At 47.7% G+C, this 13,827-nt stretch overlaps 1 protein-coding gene across 1 annotated transcript; it reads right to left on the minus strand.

Moving 5' to 3' along the window:
- Nucleotides 1–8,925: 8,925 nt before the first annotated feature.
- On the minus strand, nucleotides 8,926–11,626 carry LOC136653681 (C-type lectin BpLec-like). The gene is made up of 5 exons (XM_066630564.1): nucleotides 11,560–11,626; nucleotides 10,649–10,740; nucleotides 10,023–10,163; nucleotides 9,719–9,833; nucleotides 8,926–8,984 (listed from the first exon to the last, which is right to left on the minus strand). Exons 1-5 carry the CDS (start codon nucleotides 11,624–11,626, stop codon nucleotides 8,926–8,928), a joined length of 474 nt encoding a protein of 157 aa, XP_066486661.1.
- Between the last annotated feature and the right edge of the window lie 2,201 nt (nucleotides 11,627–13,827).

The raw sequence follows: 13,827 nt of genomic DNA on the forward strand, positions 1-13,827 counted from the left end.
ACCCCCCTGGTCAGTCCAGCCCAACCACAAACAGTGATCAATTTTTACAGGTGTTAGAGAGAGAAAAGACCTGCAGCAGGGGACTCTGTGTGCAGGCCACTTTGTCAAGGAACCATCTCGTAAACATCTGGTTCCTCCCAAGTAATTAATGGGTGCTGCCAACCTGACTCAAAGCTACCCTCCATCAGAGACAGAGAGAGCTTATCATTGTCAACCCCGAAGGGCTGGCGCAGCTGGACTGCACTGCTTCCCACAGAGCAGTGAGCATGGTAGTTCTTTGCGTCCAACCAGATGGCTTGCCAGCCAGCCACACTGAGCCGGAAAAGTAACATGTGAGTGGTATCTACTGACCTTACTATGATATCTGACCAATGGGTCCTGCATCCAAATACAGGTCCCAGTGGGTTAGCTGCATTGGTTTTCCAACGCACCCATCTCACTGTCTCAAGCACACAGTGAGTCTGTAATGCACATTTCTCAATTTTCTGAAGCGACTAGAACCCTTAGACCAGTGGTTCTCAAACTTTTTAGCACCGGGACCCACCTTTTAGAAAGATAATCTGTCAAGACCCACCAGAAGTGATGTCATTGACCTGGAAATGATGTCATAGCCAAATGTGACATCATCAAGCAGGAAAATATTTAACACACCTCATACAACAAAATCAAATCAAATTAAGGGTACAACTCAAAAGGTGCCCTAGGCCAGCACAAGTCGTTTGCACCGGCCTCCGGATATTGCAAAAGTGTCATAAGGTGAAGTACTGTAAGGAGAATTTGGCCTCCAGAGCATGAGCATCCAGTAAGTTTGTGCAGAACGGCTTCAGCCAGTGCGGGGGTCTGGGAAGCACAGGGGGAGGGCATTTGGGGGGCCAATGGACGGCCAGGGGATGATGGACGGTGGACAGGCCTGTGGACGGACCAGGCCCTGGGGGGACCAGGATCCCGTACTTAAGCTGGATCCTAATCATGCTTCTGGGTGACCTGGTCTGGCCTTGCATCGGACCACTTGGATCTGTGCCATCGGATTAGGTGGCACAAATCTGAGTAGCCACATTTAGTCTCCTACTGTGTTACCCTGGGTAAGGGGAATTGATTCCCCTTGCCCTGGGTTGTACCGCAGTCAACCCCAACCCATCCCCAATGGATGGGATTTGCCAGCAGAGGGACACTCCCATCATCAAAGCAAACAACCAGACCCTCACATACATTCTCCTCATTTCCCTTCTACTTTGCTTCTTCTGCTCTTTGTTCTTCATTGGAAAGCCTATAAAAATATAACCTGCCTTGTCCAGCAAACAACCTTTGGCATCATCTTCTCTATTGCTGTTTTGTCTGTCTTGGCCAAAACTATGACAGTGGTTGTGGCATTCATGGTTTCCAAGCCAGGAAATATTTTCTGGAAATTTCTCTTCAGCCTAGAAAAGAGATGCCTGAGGGGGGACATGATTGAGACATACCATTTTATGCAGGGGAAGGATAAAGTGGATAGAGAGATGCTCTTTACACTCTCACATAACACCAGAACCAGGGGACATCCACTAAAATTGAGTGTTGGGAGAGTTAGAACAGACAAAAGAAAATATTTCTTTACTCAGCGTGTGGTTGGTCTGTGGAACTCCTTGCCACAGGATGTGGTGATGGCATCTGGCCTGGATGCCTTTAAAAGGGGATTGGACAAGTTTCTGGAGGAAAAATCCATCACGGGTTACAAACAATGATGTGTATGTTCCACCTTCTGATTTTAGAAATGGGCTATGTCAGATGCAAGGGAGGGCACCAGGATGCAGGTCTCTTGTTATCTGGTGTGCTCCCTGGGGCATTTGGTGGGCCGCTGTGAGATATAGGAAGCTGGACTAGATGGACCTATGGCCTGATCCAGTGGGGCTTTTCTTATATGTTCTTGTGATGCCAACACCATATACTAAAAGCATAATTTATTGATCACTGTAATTTTTTTATTGACATTTAGAAATTCCAATGCTTTGTAACTTTCTATATAAGCTGTGTGTAGCAAAGGCTCGGGGCTCTCGCCTGATCTGAGATTCAGGTCTCTGGAGAGCCTTGAGAATTCTCAATAAACAAACTTTGTTTTTCTTCTGCTCTTGCTGGGTGTCTGTGTGATTCATTTCACTCTGCGCCGCCCCGGGACGCATCCACCAGCCTTTAGCCCCAGCAGGGCAGGCCTGTACTCATGACCAAGGACAACAACGTCTTTCTGAACTATTTACCTGAGGCTTGAAGATTACCAACAGGTCAATGAAAGTGGGCTCTCTGTGCCCTCACGATGGCAAAAAGACTTATAGTACTTAATTGGAAGGAATGCAACCCTCTGACTTGAGTTCAGTGAATGGATGATCTTCTGCAGTTTTTAGGCAATTCGCTTATAGACATAGCTGCATACAGATAGATTTGGAACTATCAGGAGGCCATACCTTGACAAAACACTTAAAACTGCATGTAGATACATTTATTTAATATTACAGACTGTTAGTATATCCAATTTTTTTGGTAACTGGTAAATTTATAATGATCACATTTCTGTATGTTTTTTTCTGTTGCGCAAAATAAAATAAAATTTAAAAGGGGGGGAAGAGGTGGTCATTTAGAGCAGCGCCCACTTTTTTCACCACCAGAAATAATTGCAATTACGTATGGCTCATGGCGGGGTGGCACTGGCCTTCCTGGCCCCGGGGTGGCACAAGGAAAGCCAGTGCCCTGCGTCAGCCTGGGTAATTGGCTCCACAGTGGCTGGCACCGCCGCAGTCGAGGGAATTGGACACTTAGCCAGCCGGCCCCAGTCAGCCTCCGGAAGGGCTGTTGCCCCACCAACTCCCCAAGGGATGGTGACCCTCCAGGCTGGGAATGGGTTTTAAGCAACTTTTCTTTAGCTCTCCCTGTCATTAGGGCTATTTTTCCACTTTAGCAGCCACTGAAGCCTTGCTCCCTCTGTGTGTGAGCGCCTGCATGCGGCTTCCCCTGTTGTCTGGTTCCTACTAGCAACATCTCCTTGTTCCCCCTGCTGGGCACATGGTGAATTGCTATCAATTAGCAGAAATGCTGTTAATGAGCAGAAAAAGAAAATTTTCTTTTCTTGGACTAGGAGCCCAATTCTGAGCTCAGAGCACCAGCTCACCACCAGTGCGCACTGTTGCAAATGTGCTGTAAGTCACCTTTGCGGGCCCTACCGCCAGGCAAGCGCCGGTGGTAGCCCAGTGTTTGCCGGTGCTGGGCTACCACTGGGCAGGCGTCCAAGCTCCACCGCTCAGTGGTTGCATGGACCGCTGAGCAGCAGAGAGGTAAATGGGGGCATGGGGGAGGCAGGGAGGAGGCGTTCCGGGGAGGGGGGAGGCAGGCAGAGGGTGGGGGGACGGCAGGGCGGAGGCGTGCCAGGGGAGGGAGTGGAGGGAGGGAGGCGGAACTAGTGGACCTTTGCTCCACCGGATCCAGAGATTTCGCATTGGGCTCACCACCCAACACGAACGCTCTCGATTCACCGCCAACCTTTTTGTTGGTGGCGAGTCGAGTAGCCCCATTGTGGGGCTACTCGGTTTACCTGGGGGAAGGGGACAATAGTAGCTAGGTAGCTCAAGATTGAGCTGAAAGCAAACACCAGACAGGCCAAAAACAATAAAGGCACCTCTCTTCTGTGATTCTGTTACATTGTGAAGAATAAAGGTATCTCTCTTCTGCTGTTTGGGTGAATACATTTCACCAACATAAATGCAGTTTTCTGACTGTCAAATTGTAGTTTTTTAGCCTTCAGCCAGCATGTTAGCATGATACTTTGTGCGGGGCGGGCCTCAGGAGCTGCGGGCCCAACTGGAAACACTTTTGCGGGACCCCCCTCCAGGGTCACAAATAACTAATAATCACAAATGTCATAAATAACTTTATTAAGAACTTACAAATAAATAACTTATTAAGAATGTAGAAACTATTTAAAGACCAGGTGCACGATCCAGAGAGGGGGGGGGGGAAGAAAGAGAGAGAGAATATTAGTACTCTTATTAAGCAATGTCCAAATATATGAGATTTTATCTCTGTTATCGCCACCAGCACCACTACAGATTTTGGGGCCTCACAGGCCTCTACAGTCCAAAATGTGCTGCACCAGGGAAGCAAAGAAAGTACTAACATTTTTTTTAAGCAATATCCAAAAGTACATCAGGAACTATTTCTTTGTAATCACCACTGCAACAGATTTTGGTGCCTCACGTTCACACACTTTCTTGAAAATGGTATCTGAAATGGTCCTAAGACAGGGGTGGGCAAACTTCCAACTTGAGGGTTCCTGGACCTTTAACAATTGTGTAGGAGCAGGAATTTCAGCAGGCGCACCTTGTCATCTTATAGGAGCCTGATAGGACATGTCCGATAAGATGGGAAATACAGGATCCTGCAAATAAACATATGGTATATATGCCATGATTCCATGGTGGATCCTGCTTGTTCCCTCTGGTTATTTGCAAAGGGCGTCAAAAGTTTACCCAGCTCCCACTGGTAGGCAAGGAAGAAGGGGGTGGATGCTTGTTCACAAGGCACTGTGATTTCTCAAATATCTTTCTCTACAGTGGAAACATCCTAGTGTGGGGGTGGGGGGTTCACAGGCACCAGTGGTGAGGCAAAAAGACACTCTCCCCATGCCTAGAGGTGCAGCTTGCATTTGGCTTTGCACATTCTGCCCAAGACGAAGTGCCTGGATGATTGCATGGTTGAGCTGAAAGTAAGCCAAGCTAGATCTAGGCATGCATCCTAATGTGAACATGATGGCGACAAGCAGCCTGGGAATCGGAATCCTTCCTGTTGCTGGGCTTTATGCAGTGAGTCTGCAAAGGGATCTTCCAGCAAACCCCTGATGTGAAATAAGCAGCCTCTGTGTGCCTATTCCCTCCCCCCATAACAATGCAACGGCTGCTCACTGTGGTTCCCTTGCCTGCTGTGGTGTCAGTAGTTGGAGAGTGATTCATAAGTCTGGAGTGTGGGCAAAGGCAGCGTAGCTCCTCCTTGGCAAGATCTACCTTCCCAATTGTTACCCTGCACATGCCCGATCTTGTCTGATCTTGGAAGCTAAGCAGGGTCAGGTCTGGTTAGTACTTGGATGGGAGACCGCCAGGGAATACCAGGTGCTGAAGGCTTATACCATAGTCTTTCAAGACTGAAGGTTGCCAACCAACCAAACTTCATCATCGCACACCCCAGCTCCGTGGAGAACAGAGAGAGGCCTGCCACGGCCTTGAATGGGAAATGGATTGTGTCCTAAACTTGAAGGGAAATGCCATTTTGCACACAGCAGGGTAAGAAAAAGTGCCGAAGCACTGTTTAAGATCGCAGGGAAGCCTCTGATGGATTCCCTGATCGATCCAGGAGTCTCGTAAGGCTGTTTGCTGCAGGTGAGTGCGGCAGGGCTTTGCACAGGGGGGCACCATCGTGGACCTTTGCCCTGGAGTGCCTTGAGGACAGGTCTGCAACTGCTTTGTACTGCCCCGTATCAGGAGCACTCTACCAGGTGGAGGGAAATTCAGCAGTTCTCCTCCCCTCTCCCGTTATACTTTCTCTACTGGAGGGTGCTGCTCAGCTCCAACAGCTATGGGATCTTTCTCTCCCTGCTTCCCTCCCAGCTCCCAGAGTGTGGGGCTACCATGATTGGGCTCTGATGAGGAAGGAGTGAAGCTAGAAGGGGTGGGGGCAGCCACCGCTCCAGCCGCTACCCCCTCCCCATATGAAAAGGATAGGATAATAAATTGTGTCAAACTGTACCTGCCCTGAACAAAGAAGGAAGGGCTGCTGCAGCGTCAAGGTGCTTTTGAAGTCTTGCGCCATGTGCTGCAATAGCACCGACTGCCCAGGCTGAGTGAAGCTGAAGTGGCAGGCTCTGGAGACAGGCAAGTCAAGTGTGCAAGTCACCTTTAGCTTCACACAAGGGCTTGCTCAGTCCAGGCAACCTCTGCAGACGGCGTGGTGCGTCGCTGCCTGGAAGTCAGTACTATCTCCAATGATCTGCCAGCCTAGTGTGGGGCTCTGTTAGAGGCAGGGCCCAATTTCAGGAAATTGAGGAAAATCACCCTAAGGCCGGCCCTGACTGTAGAATTTCTGCCCATCATTTAACTTTTAAAAGGCACAGTGTCCCTGCCAGAAAAAAAGTGATGGCAACAACCTTAATCACAGGCAAAGGCATCGGATTGCATTTCATGATCTAATGTATAGTTCCTTTCCATAAAACTCAACGGGAGCTCACCTCTCAGTAAGGAATGTGAGGTGGGCAGGTTGCCAAGATCGTTTTGGGAGCTTTTCCTGAAAAGGCAATTCAGCAACTTAAAACAAGTATATTTAATTTTCAAAATCCATTCAAAAACCGTAGTTCATTTTGAATTTTTGAAATTTGTTTCTTACAGCACAATTCTACTCAACAGTTCCATTGTGGTCCATGAGACTTACTCCCAGGAAAGTGTGTATAGGATTGCAACCTTACAGTCCAATCCTAACGAGTGTTGCCCCAGCACGAAATGCCTTATTGGAGTTAAATTCTCCAGCATCATGCAGAGGCAAGCACTGCTGGAATGCCAGCAAGAAGGCCAGAGCTTTCCCACATGTGCCAGCAGATCCACCCGCCAAGGCAGGTAGGTTGGCAGGCAAGGTGGGGTTGGGGAAGGGCAGAACAGAGGTGGGGAAGATGGAACAAGGTGGTGATAGGGGCTACAGGAGTGGAATGGAGAGGCAATGGGGATAGGTGGGTCGGATCTGGGAAGGAGGCAGGTTCAGCGACAGCAGTGGCTACCAAATCCTTACCCCCTTCCCAGAACCGTCCAACAGAGCAGGTCCACATGGAACTGTGCCAGCAAATTTGCTTGCTCAGGTTGAGTTTGCGATGTGGAAGCTTATCCCTGGGTAAGAGAGCAAAAGTTCCTTTACCTAAACATAAGAACAGCCCCACTGGATCAGGTCACAGGCCCATCTAGTCCAGCTTCCTGTATCTCACAGCAGCCCACCAAATGCTCCAGGGAGCACACCTGATAACAAGAGACCTCATCCTGGTGCCCTCCCTTGCATCTGGCATTCTGATATAGCCCATTTCAAAAATCAGGAGGTTGCGCATACACATCATGGCTTGTACCCCATAATGGATTTTTCCTCCAAAAACTCGTCCAATCCCCTTTTAAAGGCGTCCAGGCCAGTTGCCATCACCCCACCCTGTGGCAAGGAGTTCCACAGACCAACCACACCCTAGTAACCTTGGTAGACTATATCTGATGCCTTCCTTCCAGGTTTTGGTGAACAGGCAACAGCACAGTAAACACCCCCCTCCCTGATCAAAAAGCAAGTGGGGCACAATGGTCTGTGTGTCAAGCTAGGCACAGGGAGACCTGCGTTCAAATCCCTGCTCAGTCTTGCAGCCCACCGGGTGACTCTGGGACACTCAGACTCTCCTTCAGTCTAATCCCCCTCACAGGAGAGATGTGAGGATAAAATTCATATCATGATGTGAGGGTCTTCACCCAGCTGAGAAGGGGATGGTCCCTTTTGACCACAGAACCAGAAGATAAAATGTGGGACTTTTCACACCTTTTGTGTGTGCGCGCGCACCCATGCATGGAGGGGTGCTATGAACAGGAAGCCCTGATAGTCATGAGTGGGCCCACCTGTTCTCTACCACATAGCAACACATTGCTTCTTGGTGCCAGCAGTGACTCCTGAGGCATTTCTTCAGCTACCTGTGGGGGGGGGTATATTCTGGGAAGGCAGGATATAAACATGTACAATTAATGGATTCCTGTACTTTTCACAAGTGTGAAGGAGAAAGATTTAGGGCATGGGCAGCTTGTCATGCAGGAATGTGAGAAGCTGCACCAGCCCAAATGCTGCTGCAGGAAACTGGGGCAAGAGGAGCTCTGCTGCCCTCCATCTAGTTTTGCAAAAGGAGTATGGGTGGAATGACAACATCAGAAATATATGCAGAAGAAAACACTTATTAACATGCTGTTATGCTGTTGCAATAAAAAAGGATCAGACAAGAGGGATTCCCAGAAGGCAGTTCTTCAGGGATAGGATTCTGAAGAGGTGGATGGGAGCTGGTGTATTTGAATCACGGAAGATCTGGCGAGGAGGTAGATGTGGTGTCAGGATGGCCCCTTTAAGGGTAAGGCCTGGGCATCCAGCAGAGTGTGCTGCACAGCTGCAGCCACTTGAAGGCAATAGGGACCTCAGGGATATAAGGAGCACCTTAGGCAGGAAGGGTTTCTGGGTTGTAGAAGGAGTGCAGGTTGGAGGAGAGGAGAGGAGAGGAGAGGAGAGGAGAGGAGAGGAGAGGAGACTGACTGACTGACTGACTGACTGACTGACTGACTGACTGGGCTTATTGACTGGGCTTATTGACTTTGGACTTTGCCCTGGATACTCTAACTGACTTTGTGACTAAGGGACTGCTGGAACAGACTGCTGGAGACACTGGAGTTTGGTGTGTGGCTGCTGTGCCCAAGATCTGCTGAGGACCTAGGGGCTGTTGTAGTGGCAGGAGGAGGCTAGCAGGAGAGAGGACCTCTGCAGGTTGAACAGGTGAGTTACTCTGGAGGTGGGGTCCAGCAGGACTGCAGGGCAGACCCAGGGTCATTTGTTGAGGAAAAGAATGGGAGCTAATTTGCTTAAAGTTGGCATAATTCTCCAAGCAGAGCTTGACCTTGGAATCTGGCAAAACAGCTGAATATTTGCTTTGCCTGATGACTTGCAAATATATGATATCAGAGGGACACCTATTGAGGCCACAATCCTATCCACACGCACCTGGGAGTAAGCCCAATTGACAACAATGGAACTTACTTCTGAGTAGACATGCATAGGATTGGGCTCTCATTCAGAATAATCCCTCAAGGTGAGATCCATTCACATCCCAGCAGGCACAGCTGGGGGCTAGAGCCTGTTCTAAGTTATCTACTTGCAGACATACGTATTGCGTTTCTTGCAGGGAGCATCGTTCCATGCATTGAATTCTAAAATGCAAAAGACAGGACAAAAGTTCCTTCTCTTTTTCTCTCATTGGAACCCTTCATTTTTGCCTGAATGGAGCTAGCCAATAAGGTGTTCTGCTTTCATTCATTCAAACCATTTGCTTCTAGCCCTCAGGTTGCTAATGTAATAAATATTCTGAGACTGAGTAAGAAAGGCACCAGGAGAAAAGAGACAGCAATTAATTCTTCTCCCTCCTCCTCTTCCTCCTTTTTTAATCTCATGATATCTACTTCAAGAGGTTTCCCATTCCCATTTCATTTTCCCACTTCCCAATCTGGGTTCCATACTGAGACCACACTCTCATCATGAACACTGCAGGAGTTTCCTGTATGTCCCTGACACCAGTAAGTGAGCATGGCGTGTGGGGATGGTGGAGGGGTAAGAGGATGGAAGGTGTGGGAGGGACAGAAATAGGGAGGAAATGGGGCTGAATGGGGGGCAGATCAACTGCAATCACATACCATGGTAGCATCAAGTCTAATATATTAAAAATAAAATATCGAAATGAATGGGAACCCATCTGAAATTGGCTTGCGATCCACCTCGTGGGTCCTGACCTACAGTTTGAGAAACACTGGTCTACAGAGTTCAAAAAGTAGACCAGTACTAGACTGGCAAGTAGGGATCCTCAGAACAGTAGCTGAGGTAGGCCCATTCCCACATCCCCTACGACTGCCAAATCCTTCCTCAGATTCTGAGAAGTAAGTTTACTTACCTGTGGAATAGGTCAGCTCCACACAATATTCAGACTTGTTAAGATTGTTGGGCTGGTTTTCCATCCAGGACTCATAGTTGTAAACGGATCCATCAGCCCATCTCCATTTTCCATTCTGTAGAATCGAAGCAAAGCAGATCACATTTAAAGAAATACCTGGAAAACGTAACAGACTTTTGGGGAGTTGCTGGTACAAAGGTAGAAGAGGACCAACCACAAGAATGGGAGAAGTAGCATGTGGGATTCAACGTAGGCTGAAACTACACAGGATGATCACCAGGAATGGAACACGACCAATGCTCACCTGACGGGCATCAAGGAGTCCGATCCAGACGTCACTTGGGTTTTTCTGGTAACGGGTGATGTATTTAGCCAGCAACTCAGACTTGAACTTGTTGAGGACAGAGGCAAGTTGAGACCCATGGCGATAGCTCTGGCACTCAACCTGAAGAAGGAGAAGAAAGAGATGAACTTTGCCTCCGTTCTCCTTGCTTCCCATTTTGAAGGCATTTCTATTGGAAGAATTGAGCAAGGACCTCTGAGCATCTTCTTGTCAATTTCCATTTCATTCCCTAGTGAAGATCTTTCAGGGTGCTTAGAACTAGGCCAGGGAGGGAAGGGGAATGGGAAAGGTTCTCAGACTGCTGCTACATTGTAAACATGGGGAGAAAGTCTCCCTACAGGCAGCATTTCTTCTGCAGTTGGACGCTTGTATGGGGGAAGAGGAAGACGTGCATCACATGGATCCTTCAGAAGCCCCTTGTGGAGTCCATCAGCACAGGAGAGAGAATGTCTATAGGGAGCTCTTCTTCTATAACAATAATAGACATGCCATCCAAACCACTGTTGTCTTTTTTTTCCTGGCACCGTGAGGCAAACACATAGGCCAACCATGGCATCTCTCCTGCTTGGATGAGAAATGCTTCTTACCTCAGCCTCTGCCCAGGACAGTTTTTCATCAAAATACGCATAGCAGTTGCCCTGGTTCTGCATCCAGTCTCTGTCACAGCTCTCTGCTTCGGCTGCATGAAGACAGGAGCGAGAAAAGGAAAGCAAAAATGGATGGTGCAATGAGAAAAAATTGCTTTTAAAGTTCCCTGTTAAAGGAAAAGGATCCCATGACCCGGAATTGGCAAAGTCTTGTGGAAGTCTTGTGGAATTCCATTTGGAAATGCTACATGTACGCTGTTTTGCTCCACGTCTGATGTATCCCCAAATTCCCTGCTAGGGGGAGACTTTTGCCCCAAGCTAGACCAATTAGAGATGCCACTTGTCTCTCAAGTTTTGGCCCTTCTACACAGTGGTGTTACTAGGGGGGGTCAGAGGGACAAAACCCCAGGGTGCCACACCAGTAGGGCCTGAGGGGGTGGCACCACTGTGTCTGCTGTGCCCAATGTGCTACCACTGTCACCTCCACATGCCCTCTGGAGCCCTTTCACTAATCCTCTGAAAACCTTCTCAGGTTTTCTGATAAAAACTGGAAATACTGTTTAACAGCCCTCAAGAGGACTCAGAACGCTTTCAGATGGTCAGCAGACATCGTTTGAGACTCTATAACAAGGTAAGTTTTCTCTGGGGGGGGGATCTGTGTTGTGGTCCAGTGCCCCAGGAAGGCACAGGGGCTAGGTCTGCAACTGCTTCTACTCCTTTGCTCAGTAGAAATTAGCTGGGTTAGCATCCTTTCAAAAAGGTTACACCTGTTTTTATTCTAATCACACATATTTCTCTGTAATCCTCACTTCCAGTTTTGATCGTCAAGTGATGACAGAAGATCTTTGTTCTTCCCCCAGTGCTCCTTTCAAAATGTGAAGATAGCTTAAGGGTTTGCTCAAGGGACTCACCTCCCAAGAATGAACTGGACATCAGGATGCCAAAAAGACAAAAAGAAGATGAAGTCAGGAGAGACATCTTCTTGTTCCCTGCTGGATGGACAGGAAGGACAGTAAGATTCAGTGAATGGCAGCAAGCAATGCATCCAAGAGAAGAAGGTGCAGCTCTAAATGCATGTGAGTTTCAAACAAACACTTGGAAAAGTAGCACCTCTTTGAGGTCTCACTGTCATCATGTCAGCAGCAAGCAGTGCAGTTATGAGGGAACAAAGATACCACAGCAATGCCCTGAAAGGTCACCTCAGACTTAAACCTGTGGCAGCAAATCTAGACCTCTTCTCAAACATGCTCCTGAAGGGAAGCCCCTGCAGCCAATCCCAGCTTCCAAAAGGCACACCTCTGAGACATGTATTTTCAAACCCATTGCCTGTCACATTTGCAGTTCATATGTTTAGGTGTACACCAGAAAAGAGTCAGGTGCAGTGGCATCACTATGGGGGTGCAGGGGGTGCAAGTCGCACCAGGAGATGTGCACAGGGGGGTGATGCGCACTGGGGGGCTCACCCAGTAAAATCGTGGTTTAAGGATTAATTCCACCATGTCTTATACCGTTGGATGCGTAATTTACAGCTGAATGCAATGAGAAAAACAAGAGTGAAATATCTCCTTTCTACCAAATGTTATGGCCAGAAAATCAGAAAACAGAAATGCGTGGAGCCCTATGGAAAGTGAAACTGAGCCATAGCACGTGTTTACTCATGCCTAGGTGAACTTGCATTCGTCCATCAGAAAGGGCAGGCTAAGAGCAATCCAACAACACCAGAACAGTCCCAAGCCGATGAACACAGCCCCCAAAAAACACCCAAGAAGAAAGTCCCTCCCTCCAAGCTAACGAATGTACTGAGCCCCTTGGAAAGTGAAACTAAGTCACACAGTTGTGTTTACTAATGAATAAGCAAACGTGCTTTGGCTTGTGATCAGGTCAGGCAAAGGAGAATGTGAGGCCACCAGAATGCTCCCGATCTGACTGAACTGGAGCTCAACAAATCCTCCAGAAGGCAGCCCCTCCCCCCCAAAGAATAAACAGAGTCTTCAACTAGTAAACATTTTTTTTCCATTTTTAGACTTGCAAAGCCAGAGGGATCCCGACAGTGATCTGGTTTAAACATAAGAACTTAAATTGAACTGGGCACTGGGTAGGGCTCAAAATCCTAGTGATTTGGGGGAGGGGTATTTAATTGTTTTACTTTAATTTAATTATTTATTTTGATTTGCTTGATGATGTCTCTTCCGGCCATAACATCACTTCTGGTGGGTCCCGGATAGATTGTCATTATAAAAAGTGGGTTCCAGTGCTAAATGTTTGAGAACCACTGCAGTAAGGTGTAATTTGTGCCCTCTTGGGGGGGGGGTGGATGACACCACTAATGACCAAAATCACAGTTTGTAAGAATAACTCCATCACATGTGTGTGTGTAAAAACCATCATGTTTATATATATATAAACATTAACAACAACAATAATAATAAATCATGTAATTCCATGCAGAATGCAATGAAACAAACCACATTGAAATATCTGTGTTCTATAAAAAGATACAGTCAAAAAACCAGCACTTCATGCGAAGAGGTTCATCATGCGGGTGACCACTGGTCAGGTGTGAAGAGGCCCTGAGAGGTCCAAGTTCAGAAGCAGGTGTTTCTTATGGACTCCACCAATTAATCACAGGCCACATTTCAGCCTGCACACTGTTCCATTAGGTTAGAATTGCAGTTGCACTTTCAGTCTGCTTAGAAATATTCAGCTCCTTTTCCATTCCTGTGTCTCCTCTGTTCAATGGAGCAACTTCTTGCGCTTCCTGCCTCCCATACATCCTTCTACATTAATGTTATCACCACTTTTCAAACACTCTGAAACCATGTAGCTTTCCTCTAAAGCCTGCAGGAACCTGCTCCCTGAGCCATGCAGACCTACTTCCCAGAGTACTCAGGCACTCACTTTCTGATGCTTTTTTTCCTGGACAGGATATGTTGGACAGGCAGATGGGTCCTGGACAGATGGTCATTCTAAAACGTGGGCCCTGGTGCTAAAAGTTTGGGAACCACTGCAATAAGGTGTTCGTAAGTAGTCACTCGGGGGGGGGGGTGACACCACTAGTGACAAAATAACTAAAATCACAGTTTGTAGGAATAATACCATAAGGTTTTATATATAGGAGGAGGTCTGTATGTACCTTCAGGTACAGGTACAGCCAAAAAACCAGTGGGGGAAGGGCGATT

This window comes from Tiliqua scincoides, chromosome 5 (assembly GCF_035046505.1).
Source record: "Tiliqua scincoides isolate rTilSci1 chromosome 5, rTilSci1.hap2, whole genome shotgun sequence".
Lineage (NCBI taxonomy): Eukaryota > Metazoa > Chordata > Lepidosauria > Squamata > Scincidae > Tiliqua > Tiliqua scincoides.